Source organism: Mobula hypostoma (genome assembly GCF_963921235.1).
Source record: "Mobula hypostoma chromosome X1 unlocalized genomic scaffold, sMobHyp1.1 SUPER_X1_unloc_4, whole genome shotgun sequence".
Classification (NCBI taxonomy): Eukaryota; Metazoa; Chordata; class Chondrichthyes; order Myliobatiformes; family Myliobatidae; genus Mobula; species Mobula hypostoma.
Window position 1 is genome coordinate 276,020 of NW_026948168.1, and position 18,981 is coordinate 295,000.

The 18,981-nt window shown below is 46.7% G+C and overlaps 1 protein-coding gene across 1 annotated transcript in view; it reads left to right on the forward strand.

Moving 5' to 3' along the window:
- The first annotated feature begins 1,270 nt into the window (after positions 1–1,270).
- LOC134341401 (probable ATP-dependent RNA helicase DDX23) overlaps positions 1,271–18,981 on the forward strand; it is a 19,441-nt gene continuing 1,730 nt past the window's right edge. Inside the window, exons 1-9 of the mRNA XM_063039266.1 lie at positions 1,271–1,277; positions 11,550–11,734; positions 11,956–12,051; positions 12,946–13,033; positions 14,420–14,485; positions 17,182–17,320; positions 17,745–17,878; positions 18,324–18,436; position 18,981. The exon at position 18,981 is cut by the window's right edge and continues 143 nt beyond it. Of these exons, the coding sequence (XP_062895336.1) occupies positions 11,550–11,734; positions 11,956–12,051; positions 12,946–13,033; positions 14,420–14,485; positions 17,182–17,320; positions 17,745–17,878; positions 18,324–18,436; position 18,981 (822 nt within the window). The 5' untranslated portion in view covers positions 1,271–1,277. The remainder of the gene's footprint in view (positions 1,278–11,549; positions 11,735–11,955; positions 12,052–12,945; positions 13,034–14,419; positions 14,486–17,181; positions 17,321–17,744; positions 17,879–18,323; positions 18,437–18,980) is intronic.

The window sequence follows — 18,981 nt, forward strand, 5'->3', positions numbered from 1 at the left end:
GAGGTTAAAGATCTCAGTGAAAACACAAGCTAGTTAATCAGGTACTATACATATCTTTAGTACTTGGCCAGGTACCCTATCTGGTCTGGATGCTTTTTTTGGGTTCACCCTCCTGGAGGATGCTCACACATCGGCTTCTGAGACTGAAATCATAGAATCATTGGGAGATGTGGGAGTTCATGATGGTTCCTCCATGTTCTGATAGCTAAAGCGTGCATAGAAGACATTGAGCTCATCTGGAAGCTAAGCTCTGTTGTCACTGCTGTCACTTGATTCCTCTTTGTAAGAGGTGATAGCATTGAAGCCCTGCCATAACTGTGAGCATTCTTCGTTGATTCAAGTTTAGTCTGGAATTGCCACTTGCCTGTGACATGACTTTCTGAAGATCATACCTGGACCTCTTGTAACCTTCTTGGTCATCAGTTTGAATACCTCTGCTCTGGCTCTCATTATGACCTTCAAACTTATTATCTGCCTGCACTGCACTTTCTCTTACAATTTATCTGTAACTGTGACACTTTATTCTGCATCCTGCTATTGTTTTACCTTGTTCTACCTCAGTGCACTGTATAATGATTTGATCTGTATGAACAGTGTGTGAGAGAAGCTTTTCGCAAACAAGAGAAAATCTGCAGATGTTGAAAATCCAAGCAACACACACAAAATGCTGGAGGAATTCAGCAGGCCAGGCAGCATCTATGGAAAAGAGTACAGTCAACGTTTTGGGTCGAGACCATTCATTAGGACAGCTTTTCACCGTATCTCAGGGCATGTGACAACATGGTCAAAACCAACTTTGGATGACTAGAACCACGCTGCAACCAGAGGGCGCTGCAGCCAGAAGACGCCGTGCGGGTAGAGACCACCTTGACTGGTTTGGCCAAAGTGCATTGTGGAGATTATAGTTCTGTGAACCCAGAGCGTATGCTGGGAACGGGGGCGGAGACCTAATATGGAACTACAGCTCCCGACGTACTCAGCGGCGCCGCCTTGCAGGAATACCGGTAGTGGGCCTAGAGTGAGCGGTGTCTGGAGGAAGGAAAGGTAGGTGGAAAGGGAGGAAAATGGGGGGAGGGGTGGAGAGCGGAGTGAGAAGGAGTGACGGGGAGGTGGGGAGGTGGGGAGGTGGGGAGGGGAGGAGGGAAGGACGTAGAGGGATGGAATGGCGGGGAGAAAATCGAGGGCTGCGGGAGAGGTAGGAAGGGAGCGGGATGGGGATGGGGAGGGCGAGGGGTGAATGAAAAGGAGGAAGGCGAGTGGCTGAGGAGGAAGGAAAGGTAGGAAAGAAAAGGAAGGAGGGAAGGAAGGGAGCCAATAGGGGAGGGAGGTTACGAGGGGTGGTGGATGGGAGGGTGGGGGAGAGAGCGAGAGTGTGAAAATGATGGGGAAGGGATATGAGTGTGAAAGGGGAGGGAGGGGAGGAAGTGGGAGAATGGGGCAAGGGAGAGAAGGAGATTGACAATCGGATCAGAATTTACTGTCAGACACACCACGTTGCTTGCTCCCAGAAAGCTGATAGTGCAAACTGCAGTAGGTGAAAAGAAATACAGCAATAAATGCAGTAACGAGCATAAAAACTGTGGAACGGTGCAAATCTGCAGTGGTGAAGTGTCAATTCAGTGTTGAAGAAAGTGGGAGTCCCAAGGTGATGGGTTGTGAGAGAGGTTATCGGTTCACCAGTAAAATGGAATCGAATCAGACTTATCATCACTGACTTGTTCATGAACTTTGGTATTAGAAATAAATGTGTGGACTATTTTCTAAACAGGAAGAAATTCCAGGAATCTGAGGTGCAAAGGGACTTGGGAGTCCTTGTGCAGAACACCCTGAATGTTAACTTGCAGGTTGAGTCGGTGGTGAGGAAGGGAAATGCAATGTTAGCATTCATTTCAAGAGGTTTAGAATACAAGAGCAGGGATGTGATGCTGAGGCTTTATAAGACACTGGTGAGGCCTCACCTTGAGTATTGTGAACAGTTTTGGCCCCTCATCTTAGAAAAGATGTGCTGGCATTGGAGAGGGTCCAGAGGAGGTTCACAAGGATGATTCCAGGAATGAAAGGGTTATCATATGAGGAACATTTGATGGTTTTGGGCCTGTACTCACTGGAATTCAGAAGGATGAGGGGGGGATCTCATTGAAACCTTTCGAATGTTGAAAGGCATAAGACAGAGTAGGTGTAGAAAGGATGTTTCCTATAGTGGGAGAGTCTAGGACAAGAGGGCACAGCCTCAGGATAGAGAGGTGCCCTTTCAAAACAGATGGGGAGAAATTTCTTTAGCCAAGGGGTGGTGAATTTGTTGCCACATGCAGCTGTGGAGGCCAGGTCATTGAGTGTATTTAAAGCAGAGATTGACAGGTTCTTGATTGGACATGGCATCAAAGGTTACAGGGAGAAGGCTGGGAACTGGGATTGTGGAGGAGGAAAAAAAATTCAGCCATGGCTGAATAGTGGAGCAGACTCGATGGGTCAGATGGCCTAATTCTACTCCTATGTCTTATGGACTTATATGTAGTGAAATTTGTTGTTTTGTATCAGTGGTACAGTGTGAAGACATAAAATTACTAAAACTTACAAAAATAGTGCAAGAAAAAGTAATGACTAATGTTTATGGACTGTTCAGATGTCTGATGATGGAGGGGAAGAAACACTGAGTGTGGTTCCTCAGGCTTCTGTACCTCCTGTCTGATGGTAGTGACGAGAAGAGAGCATATATCAGATGGTGAGGTCCTTAGTGGCGGATCCTGCCTTTTGAGGCACCGCCTCTTGCTAATGTCCTCGGTGTTGGGGAGGTTTGTGCCTGTGATGGATCTGGCTGAGACTACAACCATCTGCAGTCTCTTGTGATCCTCGGCATTGGAGCCTCCACACCAGGTGGTGATGTGACCAGTCAGAATGGTCTCCACCGTAAGAATCTTTGGTAACCTACCAATTTTCATCAAATTCCTGATGAAGTTTAACCACTGTTTGTGCCTTTTGTTTGTAATTGCACCAAAATGTTGGGCCCAGGATAGATCCTCAGAGATGTTGACACACAGGAACTTGAAACTGCTCACCCCTTCCACTGCTGACCCCTCAACAAGGACTGGTGTGTGTTCCCTCGACTTCCCCTTATTGATATCCACAATCAGTTCCTTGGTCTTACTGACATTGAGTTCAAGGTTGTTGCTGTGACACCACTCAACCAGCTGATCTGTCCCGTTCCTGTATGTCTCCCAGCCACCATCTGAGATTCTGCCAACCATAGTTGTGTCATCAGTGAATTTATAGATGGTGTTTGATCTGTGCCTAGCCACACATTATGGGTGTAGAGAGAGTAGAGCAGTGGGCTAAGCACACATCCTTGAGGTGCACCAGTGTTGATTGTTAGCGAGGAGATGTTATTTCCAATCTGCACAGACTGTGGCTTCCTGGTGAGGAAGTTAAAGATCCAATTGCAACAACAGCAGCAAAAACAAGTCCCTTTCCTCCCTTCCACCCTCCCTCCTTCACATACAGACACACAATCTCCAACTCCAGGACAGGCTTTTGAACCTCCTGACTCCAGGCTTTGAATTCTGGAGCTTTTGGGCTTTGATCTTCGGTATCGACTCCCAGACCAGCCAAACTCTGGACGTGCCGACTGACTGGCCCTCGCGCCTCCTCATGCTTCCTGCTCGCACGGACATCGATCTGGGACAACCCGTCTGTGTCACCGTCCTTCGAGCACGGAGCTGAGGCTTGGACTCCAGAAGTACTTTGTCCCCCACGTCTATATTGCTGGACTTCCAGTGTGGAACCGGTCCACGTCCCTGACCCCCCTCTCAATTTCCACTGACTGCAGCTCACCGGAAGATCTCTGCGCCTCTCAAAGCACTTCATCACAGTAGATGTGAGTGCGACTGGGCAATGGTCATTGAGGTAGCTCACCCTGCTCTGCTCTTTTGAAGCAGATGGATACGTTTGAGTGCAGCAGTGGAGATGTTCTGACATCGCTGTTGTCTGACAGTCGTGGGAGAGGAGCTGTCGTTGAATCTGCTTGTTGGAGGAGGGGGGACAGAAGGAAGGAGCAGGGAGGGTGGTGGAAGTGCAATGGTGAGGGTTGTGCTGGGCAATGCATGGAGGGAGGTGAAGGGATGGAGAAGGTGAGGCAGGGGGTCGAGGAAAGGATAGGGGAGAGGGTTAGAGTACGAGGGCGGGGGGATCATATGAAAGAGGAGAGGCATGGGGGTTCCGGTGGAGTCATCGTCCAGAATGGCATCTTAAATTGATAGCTGCTCTATAAAAACTGATACTTTGCCCCGTTTAATCCATCAAATCTAAGATCTTTCGAACATATCTGAATTGATAAGGGGGGCCAAGAATGGGGAAAAAGAATGGAGATTTAAAAAAAGCACCACTGCAGAGCCTGTGGACGAGAGAGGTGCAACACGTGGCTGTCCTACCCAAATGCATGCTAGCGAGGCTGACGATGGGCCTCGTTCAGGCGAAGTGGCAAATATGATGAAGATTTTGGAAGAGATGAGGGAAGTCCAAAAAGATATAAAACAACAACTCAATGATATAAAGTCAGAGCTCGCCAATGTCAATCAGGAAATAGCGATGGCAGAGACTCGAATTGAGAAGGTGGAAGACCGCGTGCAAAACATGGAACAGATACTAAGTAAGACGATAAAAATATTAAATCAACAGGAAAAGTAAATTGCTTGACCAGGAGGGAAGATCGCGATGGAAAATATCAGGATATACAATGTTCCCGAAGGAGCGGAGGGTTTGTCTATGATGGAGTTTGTAGGAAAGTTGCTGCCAGACGCGCTAGAGATTCCCTCCACTATGGAGCTTGAAACTGAGAGGGCGCATCGTGCGCTCGTCCCGAGGCCTACTGGAGACAGAGAAGATAAGCCACGCTCAATAGTAATTAGATTCCTTCGATACAATACCAAGGCGGAGATTCTACGAAGGGCCTGGGGTAAGAAGGGGGTGTTTTTGGTCGGGAAATTAATATATTTCGATCAAGATTACCCCCCCCAGCGGTCCTGCAGAAATATAAATACTCTGCAGTAAATCAAATATTAAAGCAAGGAAAGATTAGATTCCAAACTCCGTACCCTGCTAAACCGCGAGTGTTTTATGAAGATGGTATGCAACTGTGTCAGACAGTGGAAGAGGCAACTACAGATATGATGAACAGAGGGCTGCCCATCAGCATGATCAAACCGAGGGAAAGCCTGGCTGAGCAGTTATCCCGATCTGCTTGGGAAATAGTAAGAGAACCGAGAAAGCAGGGAACAGGAGGAGTGCGAGAGAATATCAGGAAGAGACTGAGAGTTTTCCGAAGACAGCCCTCAACCCCTCCAGAAGAGCCATAAGGTTTGGCTAACTTTAAAAGTGTTGATAAGATAAACAGAAGCAAAAATAGGCAGTACTATACCTATTTCAAGAAATACTTAATATAATGTGGATTTTATATTACTCAATTTTTTTTATTCGTTCATTCACTCCTTTTTCCCTACCTAAATGAGAATACAGGTTTCACCCGCCATTCAAAGGTAGAGCATTCCTATGCAACGGTTCGTAAGCTGGAATGTCGTAAAGTGATGAAGCAATTATATAATTTATATGGGGAAAATTTTGTGAGCATTCGCAGACCCAAAAATAACCTACCAAATCATGCCAAATAACACATAAAACCTAAAATAACAGTAACATATAGTAAAAGCAGGAATGATGTGATAAATACACAGCTTATATAAAGTAGAAATACTTTTCCACAATCATTGCCTGAACTGTTCTCCGTAGTGAAAATCTCACGCAAGCGCCGTTGGCAGAAAATCTCACGCAAGCGCTGTCGGCAAAAACACGACGCAAGCACCATCAGCAGAGAATCTCACGCAAGCGCCATCGGCAAAAACACGGCGCAAGCGCTCTCCAGTAACCTTTAAGCTATGAAGCTGCCAAATCATACCAAATAACAAGGAAAAATACACAGCTGATATAAAGTAGAACTAATGTATGTACAGTGTAGTATCACTTACCAGAATTAGGAAAACAGCGCCGAGCACACTGATGATGGTGTGTTAGGCTGAGTCGTCAGAGTATGGGTGGTGCAGCGGCCCCCACCCTCCGGGTAGCGAACCGATACCGATCCACGAAGCATGCAGCGGTAGCAGGGAGGCACACAGCACATCTTTAAGAAAAAAGCCAAAATAAACATGCTAATTAATTAGGTGCCGCCCAGCACGTAATTGTTGGCCCAGATCAGTGCAGATTGCATCGCCTCTGATCTGGGCTGACAATTACGTGTCGGGTGGCACCTAATTAATTTGCATGTTTATTTCGGCTTTTTTCTTAAAGATGAGCTGTGTGTCTCCCGGCTACTGCTGCATTCTCCGCGAGTCGGTATCTGTCCGCGGCCTGGGTGTTGGGGTGGTGGGACACTGGGGTGTCATCTCGTCGTCTGTTTCCATTAGAGCAGGCAGCTCATCTTCTCCTATGACTGCCCGCCTCGATGTTGAAGGTTGAGGTTCGTCGTCTGCTGTGGCTGATGTGGAAGGCTTGCTTGACTGCTGAGCATCGCGCATTTTTCTATCATACAGTTCTTTGTAAGGACTCAAACCATCCTACAAATATCCCCTAAACCTACGTACCCTTTCAAAATTAATGTCGTACTTTATCATTACTCATTCCGTTTCGATTGTTATCCTTTCCTCTTCCAATTGCATCAGCTCTTCATCTATCAGCTCCTGATCATGGGATGCCAAAACCTCTTCAACATCATCTTCGTCAACTTCCACAAGCCAAACTTACTTTGTCCTTGCTTCGTTCACCATGATCAAAACGCTTAATTATGTCTAGTTTTACGCTAAGTGTAACACCCTTACGAGCTCTTTTAGGCTTTTCCGATACCTTAGAGCTCATCTTGCAAACGGCTGCTCACAGGCTCGTGTTTAAGCAATGCCAGCGAGAATGCCATTCCGAATCCGGGGGAGAGCGGCTGCTCGGGGTGTGCGCTGCCTTTTATCGCGCGCTGATTTTTTTCATGCGCTGCTTTTTTCGCGCGTTGCTTTTTTCGTAACAGTGAAAACACCTTCTGTTAGCGAAAACAGGTAACTAATGTAGGTCTTTCGTAACAGTGAGGTTTTGTAAGGCGAACATTCGAAAAGCAGGGGACACCTGTGTATATATATGGGAGGAATACACAGGGAAATCTTTTCTGTGTGATGGACATAGACTTGTTCACTTACTTTCATGGGTACTGTAATGGGAGCCCCCAACTCACAGGGAGGAGAGGCTGTCCCCCACGGCTAGACGTTTCCTCTAGCTCAACCCAGGGTCATCTAGTAGAGACCTCAGCCTTGGAATTACACCTTCGTTGCCTTTTTTTCATTATTCGCGTTTCTTGGTTCTTATTTGTTCAGGGAGTAGATCGATTAAGTCTTACTCCGCTAATTTCAATGATATATTGACAGATAAATACACATGGCTAAGGACAAAGTAAAATTCATTTCTTTTAATGTCAATGGGCTGTTAAATCCAATCAAACGCAGTAAAATTCTATCCAAAATGAAAAAGGAACAAGCCCATGTAGTATATTTACAGGAAACTCACTGAAGTGATAATGAGCATGGAAAACTAAAGAGAATGGGTTTCACTAATTTGTTTTTCTCCTCATATAAATCAGGACATAGGAGGGGAGTTGCTATTCTTGTCTCAAGCAAGCTAAATTTTGAAAAAGTATTTGAAATGGGAGATAAGGAGGGCAGATATATTCTGGTAAGGGGGGAATATAGATGGAAATTCAGTTACTCTATTGGATATATATGCACCTCCAAGAAGTGATATTAGTTTCTTTCAGAAAATTACTGAGAAACTGAAGAAACTAAATTATGGTAACAGAAACAGGTGTCCTGATATGTGGGGGAGACTTAAATTTACGATTACAACCAAAGTTAGACTCTTCCAATAGAAAAACCTATGAAACAAAATCCTTACACAAGAGAGTTAATACACTTTTTGAGGATGTTGGTTTAATTGATATATGGAGGGACTTTTCCCCCGACAGAAGGGATTACACTCATTATTCTGCCCCCCATTCTGTATATACAAAAATAGACTATTTCATAACATTTGGAAAAGACAAAGACAAAATAAACACCTGTGGAATTGGGACAATAGATGTAAGTGACCATGCACCTATATATTTATCTGTTGATTTTGACCTACAACCAAAGAATACTATTTGGAAACTAAATAGTCAATGATCCCTACTTTAAGGAACAAATTAAAAAAGAAATTGGTCTTTACTTAGAACTTAATGGTAATGGAGAGGTTTCACTTCCCATTCTGTGGGATACTCTGAAGGCTGTCTTAAGAGGGAAAATTATAGCGATATTTTCATATAAGAAAAAAATAAGGAATAAAACATTATTGGAATTACGAAATAGGCTGAAGGAACTAGAAAAAAACACAAATTGAATTTGGCCCAGGATACATTAGAGGAAATTTTAAAAATTAGGAATGAAATTAATAGTTTGGCTATGCAAGAAATCAAGAAAAATTTAATGTTTCTGAAACAGAGACATTATGAAAGTAGATCTAAGTCTATGAAAATACTGATGTGGAAACTGAAGAAAAAGATAGCAAAAAATACAATTCATAGAATTAGGGATCAAAGAACAAAAATGATAAAAAAAATAAGCTAAGTGAAATTCAAGAAGCTTTTGAAGTGTTTTACAAAACTCTATATTCCAAAGTTCCAGGGGAAGCGCAACCCAAATTGACACTTTCCTGAATTCTGTAAAGTTACCCACTTTAAGCGAAGAACAAAATAGAACGATGACTGCTGACATAACTGAAGTTGAACTAAAAGCTGCAATTAGTAGGCTTAAATTAAGCAAGTCACCAGGTTCAGATGGGTATACGGCAGAGTGGTACAAAGAATTTAAAAATGAGTTAATTCCTGTCTTACTCCCCACTCTGAACTGGGCTCTAAAAAAGACACAAATGCCACCCAGCTGGAAGGAGGTGACAATCTCAGCTATACCGAAAGAAGGCAAGGATAAAATGGAATGTGGGTCATTTAGACCAATATCTGTTCTTAATGTAGATTATAGATTGTTTACCTCCATCATGGCCAAACAATTAGAAGAGTTTCTACCCATACTGGTACATAAGGATCAGACAGGTTCTATACAACAACGTCAAACACAAGACAATATACGAAGGGCACTTCACATTATGAATCATATACAAAAAAAATAAAATTGAAGCAATAGTGATAAGCGTGGACGCTGAAAAGGCATTTAATTCGGTTAATTGGAATTTTCTTTACAGAGTTTTACATAGATTTGGTTTCCATGACACAATTATTAAAACTATACAGGCACTATATGACAACCCTACTGCTAGAATTAAAATCAATGGATACTTATCAAATAGTTTTACCCTAGAAAGGGGCACGAGACAGGGTTGTGCATGGTCACTGCTACTCTTCGCATTATATCTGGAACCATTAGCTCAATACATCAGACAAAATGAAGATGTCAGGGGAATTACTATTAAAGGGACAGAGCATAAATTGGCCTGTTACGCGGATGACATTTTGATCTATCTAGAGCAACCAACATACTCTTTACCTAAATTGATGCAAGATACAAGATTAACATAGATAAAACCCAATTACTTTCATATAACTATAGCCCACCAAGAGAAATTGAAAGTAAATATTCCTGGACATGGCAAACAGAGTCTTTCCAATATTTGGGCATCATTATGCCAAAAGGTTTGTCAAAATTATCAGAATGCAATTATCAGCCTATATATTTTTAAAAAAATTAAGGAAGATATAACAAGATGGAACCTAATTCCTTTTTTTAGTCTCAGTTCAAGGATTGAATCTATTAAAATGAATATATTGCCCAGACTGTTAGATCTCTTTCAGACCCTACCAATAGAGATTAATCAGAATCAATTCAATGAATGGAACAAAATGTTATCAAGACATATATATATATATTGAGCACCCATCATAGGGTGCTCAATGGAAAAACATTGAGGAGGGGATACTTTCCATCCCCATACAGGCAATTTTGGCTGATAAGAACCTACGAAGGTACATAAATACTATTGTTAATCCATGGGTGAAATGGACTCTTAAAATATGGAAAACTATTATAAAAGAACATAAACTAGAGGGAGATATTGCAATTCTTAAATGGTGTGCATATGACTCAGATTTTATGCCAAATAAACTGTATGCTAGATTTAAGGACTGGACAGCTAAAGGAACAACAGTTCTTTGCAATATAATGAAAGAAGGAACACTGTTCAGTTTTGAAATGCTTAAAGAGAAACACTTATTAGGAAAACAAGACTTTTATCAGTATCTACAGATGCGACAGTATGTTAATAGGAGGGTTAAAAATGTAACTAAGGCAAGTACATGTTTGATAGAGCTATTTAGAAAAGCATATAATTCAGATAACGGTAGAATCATTTCAAGCGTGTATAAGGGTTTGTCAAATCTTAAAACACATTTGACTTCATACATTAAGACAAAATGGGAGAAGGAAGGAGGGATAATAATATGAGGAAGAATGGACAATAATATGGAGGTATCAATGGAAGTGTACCAGTTCACAGAAATGGAGGGAGTTCGGGTGGAAAAGCTTGATAAGATATTTTATTACACCCTCTCAGAAATCCCATTATGATAGTCACCTCCCTGTTTGCTGGAGAAATTGTGGAAATCAAAATGCAAACCATTATCATATTTTCTGGGATTGCCCCGTTAACAAATACTATTGGAGTGGGATACACAATACCCTACAAGACATTTTTAAATGTGAATTACCCTTAGAAAGTAAGACCATATATTTTGGGTATGTACCTCAAGAATGGTTGAAAAGAGATAAATATTTAATGAATATACTGTTGGTGGCTGGTAAAAAGATTATTACCAGGAAATGGTTATCACAGGAGAGCCCAACTTTAAACGCATGAATGGAAATTACAATGGACATTTACAAAATGGAAAAGATAACAGCATCTGTATATCATAAGTTGGAACAATTTGACTCATACTGGGAAAAATGGTTTAACTACATTACACCTCATAGGCCTGATTTTATTCTCACAAATCAATGGATATGTTGTTTAAAAAAAAAATCACTCCCTACTTGTACATAGTTTTCTCCTTTTGCTTGTTCTTTCCTCTCCTTTCTAAAAGTGTATAACTCAGATAAATATTATGTGGAGATTTGTGGCAAATATGATATATATGTACAGTATCTGAAATACATCTTATGGAAATGTTTGTTTGATGATGAAATTCAATAAAAAATAAATTACAAAAAAAAAGAAAGAGGAGAGGCCGGAAAGGTCTCTTCCCCCCCCCCCCCGCCTTTCCGTTCAGCCCTCTTCCCTCCACTCTCCCCTATCCTGCCTCCCCTGCTATACCCCTATTCATGGACACATCTCCCGCCCCGCGTACTCTTCACCCCCTCTTCCCTCCCACCTCTGCTCTTCCCTGCCGTTCACTCCCTGGGCTGACTCACTCTCCTGTACTACAGATGGTGGGAGAGACGCAGGAGCGGAAGAGGTCTCCGGATCGAGCCCCGTCCAAGGAGCGGGAGAAGAAGCGCTCACGTTCCCGGGACCGTGACAGGAAACGGTCGACCTCCAAGGAGCGCAAACGGCACCGGTCACGGGAGAGGAAGCGTTCTCGCTCCAAGAGCGGCGAGCGGGAGGCGGACCGGTGAGGGGAGGGGCGCTAAGGAAGGAGTGCTTTGCGGCGGGATGTGCTGTGAGGAGGGAGCAATGTGGGAGTGGTGGCGAGAGAGACTTTCAGGGTGTGTGCAAGCTGCTGACTGTTTCGCATTGCTGACTTGCTCAGGTGGGCCAGTCCAGTCACGGTGGATCGAGTGGCCTGTGGCAACCTTGTGATTGCGTCAGCCTCACTCTCTGATGTTCCCACAGGGAGCGACACCATGGCAAGGACAAGGAGCGGGACCGGGACCGGTCCAAGAAGGAAAGAGAACGGGATGGACACCGTAAGGCCAGGAAGCGGTCAAGGTGAGTGGCAGAGGTGTCTCCATTACCCCACCCATCTGTCACCCTCCACTTTGGGAGGGGCATAGGGGAGGGTGGGGGTCACAGAGATTGGAAGTGATGTTGGGAAGGAGGGAAGGTAACAGGGACAGGGAGGGGTGTATGGGATCACGGATGGGGAGAGGTGTCACAGAGATGGAGTAGTGCAGGGAAGATACTGGGAGCACACCATGTAAGGGAGGGAGAATGTCATATAGTATTGTAAAAAAGTCTTTAGCACACATATAAAGCTAGGTACACAGTACTGTATTTGTCAACGTGGAGCAGAGAGCGAGTTTGTAGATCAGCGGGAGCAAAGGACGTTGGGGAATGGCGAGAGGGGGGTGAGGGGTGACACGGGTGCAGACACACCCAGGCATGAGACACCAGACAATGTCACTTGATTCCAAACAATTGGTTTATTGATCATTACAGAATGTCTCTCTGGTGTTTCTCACTCCCTCCCTTCTTCCTTTCCCTTTTCCCAACCATGATTTTCCCCCTTCCCACTCTCAGTCCTCAATAGAGACCCGTATTAAAATCAGGTTTATCATCACTCACATATGTCATGAAATTTATTTTTATTTTTGCAGCAGCTGTACAGTGTAATACATAAAATTACTACAATAGTGTGGCAAAGTCTTGGGCACCCTGGCTATATATATATATGTACCTGAGACTTCTGCACTGTACTGAAGATGGGGAGGAAGAGGGTCACAACTTGGTCAGGGCAGAGCGGATGGAGGCGACCCAGGGAGTGGACTGGACAGAGACACCAATCTGAATGTTCTGCTGTCTGCGGGGTGACCTGGGGTTGGGTTTAAGGTGGGTGTGCTACATTGCACACCCCTCAGTCTCTGTGATTCCCTCTCTCCCCAGGAGCCCCTCACCTGGAAGGCTAAAGGATGGGAAGGTGAAGATCAAGAAGGAGGAGGAAGAGGAGGAGGAAGATCTGAAGAAGAACAAGGTAGGTATTGTGGGGGAGGGATCTGTGCACCCCACACCTTGATCCGGGGCTATCCCTTTTCTGTGGGGGCCCAGCTGCTCTCACTGGCCTGGAGACTCTTCCTCCTCCTTATCATCTGTACTGACTGTGGCCATCGGGTAGAGTGACTGGTTCCTCTGTGTCTTCCCTCTCGGGATCCCAGTACACAAGCTGTGTCTATCCAGGTGGTGTGAGTGCGTGTGTCAGTGGAAGAAGTGTGATTGCATTGTGTGTGTATTGCCTCTCACCATAAATGCAAGTCCTCTGCTATTAAACATTTCCAACCTGGGCAAACAGACACTGGTTGTCTGTTCAATCTTATAAACCTTTATCAGATTTATAATTCTTTAAATCTCAGCCTCTGCCGTTCTAGAGAAAGCACCCAGTGTGTCTCCGTGTTGTCTGTGCATACATGTCTGTGTGTGTTTGTACGTGTGTAGAGGACTATAGTTATGATTTCTGCATGTGCATATCCATGGGGCTGTGCATCTGGGCCATGCAAATACCTGTGTTGTGTTGGGAGTGGTCTCGGCCTCTGTAAGTGTCTGAGTGCTTGTCTGTTGTCTGAGAGTGTCTGTGTGCTTAAGTGCCTGTACTGATGATTGTGTACCTGAGCTGTGCAGGTTTTTAATGGTGCACGTCTCTGCCTCTGCATGCTGGTGTTTGACCCTCTTTCTTTGCCAGTTTATGGGATCTAGTCACCTCTGTCAGCACCGAGATTTGTCGTCTGTCCCTCTCCCGAGGAGGTGGTGAGGGGGTGGGACTTGATGCTCTGATGTAGCAGCCTCAATCATGGAACCCAGCCTCCCCTCCATGGACTCTTGTCTACACTTCCTGCTGCCTCAGTAAAGCAGTCAACATAATCAAAGCCCCCACCCACTCCAGCCATGCTCTCTTCTCCCCCTTCCCATCGGGCGGAAGATACAAAAGGCTGAAAGCACGTAACACCAGGCTCAAGGACAGATTCTACCCCACTGTTATCAGACTCTTGAATGATTCCTTTATACAATAAAATGGACTCAATCTCATTCTGATCTTGCAGCTTATTGTCTGCCCTGTACTTTCTCTGTAACTGTAACAATTTATTCTGCATTCTGTTATGGTTTTACCTTATTCTACCTCAGTGCACTGTGTAATGATTTCATCTGAATGAACAATATGCAAGGCAAGCTTTACACTGTATCAGTAATAAACCAATTCCAGAATACCTCCCATTCCTGCCTGTGTCACGTGTGCCTGCTATCCTCCCTTCTGCCCAGACTGTGCCTGTTTGAGAGAGGGGGGCATGGTGGGGAGGGGGTAGTGTGGAGCAACTGGACATCAGCAAGCTGCCCACGACACTCACCCACCCTTGTGCTCTCCCCACAGGCACAGCCACTGTCTCTCGAAGAGCTGCTGGCAAAGAAGAAGGCAGCAGAAGTGGCGGAGTCCAAGGTAGGAGTCATCCCCCTCCAGCCACTTGTTTACAGCTCCTCCGGTTGAGTTCCGAGGGCCTGCCCCACCCACTCCATCCCCTTCCCACCCCTCTCTCTCTCCACCTGAGATTCAGCCCTCCCCGTCCTGCACCCCTGTGCTTTTCCTAAAGCAAAGACGTTGCCAGGACTGAAGGGTGTGAGGCTGGAGATGTTTCTCCTGGAGTGAGGAATGACCCGGTAGCGGTTTATAGACCCGTGACAGGTGTAGAAATGGGGTGGGGGGGGCGCTCAGACGTGTGGGTCATCACATTACAGCTGTACAGGGCATGGGCAAGATTGTGGGCAGTTCTGTTCGCTTGATTTGAGGAAGGATGTCAATGAGCTAGAAAAAGTGCAAGGACGATTCACAGAGTCGCACAGAAACAGGCCCTTCAGCCCAACCGGTTCATGCTGACAAAGATTACCATCCAGGCCAGGCCAGACCCATTTACCCCTGTTTGGCCCATACCCCTCCAAACTCTTCCATGTATTGTACCTGCCCCAAGCACTTGCTCTGGCAGCTCACTCCATATCCAGACCACCCCTGGGCAGCACGGACGGTAACACAGCAGTTAGTGTGACACCTCACAGCGATCAATCGGGGGTCATTTCTGCCGCTGTCTGTAAGGTGTTTGTGTGTTCTCCGTGTGACCTCGGGGCTTCCTCGGGTGCTCACATTCGGTTAGTGAGATGAGTATGTTGGCGCCAGAAATGTATCGATGCTTCTGGGCTGTCCCAGCACATCCTTGAGCAGTGTGTGTCGTTGATGCAAACGATGCATCTTTCGATGTGCATGTGACAAATAAAACCAATCTTTATTTCTTTGTTTCAAACCATCTGTGTAAAACAAAAAATAAAATTGCCCCTCATCACAAACAAGAGAAAATCTGCAGATGCTGGAAGTCCAAGCAACACACGCAAAATGCTGGAGCAACTCAGCAGGCCAGGCAGCATGTATGGAAATGAGAGGTTTAAAAGGGACCTGAGGGGTAATGTGCTCACCATGAGGGCAGTAGGTATGTGGAACGCGCTGCCAGACAAATGTGATGGAGTTGTACCACAATTGCAACGTGTACCAAGATAGATGGACACAATCAGGTCATGTTGTGGAGGCAGGGAGTCTGCAGAAAGACATGGACAGATGAGGAGAATGGGTAAAGAAGTGGCAGATGGAATACAGTGTCGGGAAGTGTACGGTCATCCACTTTCAGAAGGAATAAAGGCACAGACAATTGTTGAAACGGAGCAAGTACAGAAATCAGAGGTGCAAAGGGACTTGGGATCCTTGTGCAAGATTCTCTAAAGTTTAACTTGCAGGTTGAGTCGGTGGTAAGGAAGGACATGTTCGGTATAGCTTTGAGGGCCGAAGGGCCTGTATTGTGCTGTAGGGTTTCTATGAAGGCAAATGCAATGTTAGAGTTCATTTTGAGAGGTCTGGAATATAAAAGTAAGGGGATGTCATGCTGAGGCTTGGTAAGGCACTGGTCAGACCGTACTCGGGGTATTGTGAGCAATGTGACGAAGGATATTCTGTCCCAGAGAGGCTCCAGAGGAGTTCTACCAGAACGATCCCTCAGAATGAAAGGGTTAATGTACGAGGAGTGCTTGATGTCTCTGGGCCTGTACTCGATGGAGTTCAGAAGGATGAGGGAGGGAATCTCATTGAAACCCCCTGGATACTGAAAGGCCTGGAGAGAGCGGATGTGGAGAAGACACCTCCATCGCTGGGAGGGCCCAGGATCCAAGAGCACAGCCTCAGAACGGAGAGACGTCCCTTTGGAACTGGGAGGAGCAGGAATACGTTCAGACAGAGAGTGGTGAACCTGTGGGATTTGTTGTCATGGGGATTGGTAAAGGCCAAGTCATTGGGTGTGTTGAAGGCTGAGATCGATGGGTGAGGGGGTTAAGGGTTATGGGGAGAAGGTGGGAGAATGGTGTTGAGAGAAAAATCAGAAGGGGCAGCAGACTTGATTGGCCAAATGGCCTATATCCACATCTCTATGGTATGGTTAAAAATTAATTTGGACAGGATGCAGTGGGAGCTACAGTGCCTGGGGAGGTAGATTTATAGGGAGAGAATGCCTGGATGGAGGGAGGGTTTCAGGGACAGAGGAATCTGAGGGGGTGGGGTTCAGAGGGAGGTCTGCAGAGGCAGTGGAGGGAGATAAGGAAGGGCTGAATTCCCTTAGCAGGGAGACCAATAAGCAGGGGCTAGGACATCCTCAGGTAGCAAGGAGGTGGGAGATAAAACTGGTCTTCCATTTCCCAGTACAGATATAATGGGCCAAATGGCTTACCTTAACACCAGCCACCCGCTCTCTCCCCTCCCACACACACATTTGAAACACTTCCCCACCCCAGACCTTAAACTCCTGAACACCTGTGGGCTTCAGGATGGCTGGCGGTTTGCCCGCGCATCCGGTACTCTCCCCTCACTCTGGACATCGACCCCCACCACACCTGCCTTTCCAGGTGCCCACACGGTCATCCTGGCAGTTTACCCGCGCACCCGGTACTCTCCCCTCACTCTGGACATCGACCCCCACCACACCCGCCTTTCCAGGTGCCCACATGGTCACTTCCCTCATTCCTCTGGGTGGTTGGGGTGAGGGGGTGGGTGCTCACCACTGCTCTCAGCCTGACCCCCACTCCCCAACCCATACCCTCTCCCCACAGCCCAAGTTCCTCTCCAAGGCAGAGCGAGAGGCGGAGGCCATGAGAAGACGGCAGCAGGAGGTGGAGGAGCGGCGGAGGGCCCAGGAGGATGAGAGGAAGCAGAGGAAGCTGTTCCAGGAGCTGGGCAGGAAGATGCTGGGTGAGTTATCATCTTCAAGGCCCTCAGTCACTCTTCCCTCCAGCTCCCAGGGTATATTGTTGTTCAGTCTATGCACGGTGCTCCCGGTGTGGGTCTGACCCAGAGATAGGCAGACGGGAACTGTGCACGGTGCTCCCGGTGTGGGTCTGACCCAGGGAGAGGGAGATGGGAACTGTTCACGGTGCTCCCGTTGTGGGTCTGACCCAGGGATACGGAGATGGGAACTGTGCACGGTGCTCCCGGTATGGGTCTGACCCAGGGATAGGGAGACGGGAACTGTGCACGTTGCTCTCGGTGTGGGTCTGACCCAGGGTTAGGGAGACGGGAACTGTGCACGGTGCTCCCGGTGTGGGTCTGACCCAGGGATAGGGAGACGGGAACTGTGCACGGGTCTGAGTGAGATTCCCTTCTCATCTTTTCACAGAGGACCCCCAGGAGCGTGAGAGACGGGAGCGTCGTGAGAGGATGGAGCGGGAGAACCAGGGCAATGATGAGGAAGGTGGGCGCCTGAAGATGCGTGAAGAGAAGGACAAGACCAAGGAACTGCAAGCCATCAAGGTCCCGTACATCTCGAATGGTGGGGTCTCAGCAGTCTGGTGGGAAGGGGTAGAGACCTGGGTCTGTGGTGGGTGGGTCTAATGTGGTTTGAACCTCTCTCTGCAAGGGATGGGAACTGTGACTCAGCTGCCACTTGGAACCCAGTGCTCAGGAAAGTTGGGGTGAACTGTCTCCTTGAACTCTGCTGTCCGGTGGTGGAGGGAGGTTGGATGGGGTGCTGATTAAGTGGGATACTTTGTCCCAGGTGGGGTCAAGCTTCATGGGACTTGTTGGAGCCGCGTTCACATGAGGCAAGTGGGGAGATTTTTTGACACTTTGACCAGTGGATGGTGGAGAGATAATGTGGTAGATGTGGAGTGCAGGGATGAACTCCACCCAGGCAAGTGAGGACTGTCGACAGGCAAGAGGGGACACCCCAGCTAACTGGTTTTGCTGCGCTCCACAGGAGCGATACTTGGGAGGTGTAAAGAAAAGGAGGAGGACGCGTCACCTCAACGACAGGAAGTTCGTCTTTGAGTGGGATGCTTCAGAGGACACATCCCTGGATTACAACCCACTGTGAGGACCGTTTTTTTTCCCCCCTCACCCTCCTTCCCCCCTCCCACTGAACACTGAGACCCCTTTTTGTTTCCTCCCCCCTATTCCTCTCTGCCCTCCTCCCCTCTCCCCTCTTCCCAACCCGCACACCCTGAACACAGGTCCCCTTCCCTCTATTTTAGCCCTCGCAGTTTCCCCATCCCACACCAGCTTAACCCTCACTGTGACCCTGTCTCACTCCCTATTCTCCGCTTAACCCTTTGAGTGATCCTGCCCCTTGCACCTCTCTTCCCCCCCCCCACTTCAGTTTTAACCCTGGGCGTCACCTTCATCCTGCTGGACGTTCTGGTTTAACCTTCAGAGTTGATTCCCTCCTCTCCTGATTTAACTCTCGGCCTGACCCAATCCTCTGTTTTAGCCATCAGAGTGACTACCCCCTCCCCCTCAACCCCCCACCCATCCCATTCCCTGTCTTGGTCTCACCTTCAGAAATAGCACCCTCTTTCCCCCTGCCCCCCATCTTGATTTAACCCTCGGAGTCATATGCTCCATGCTCTTCCTGCAGC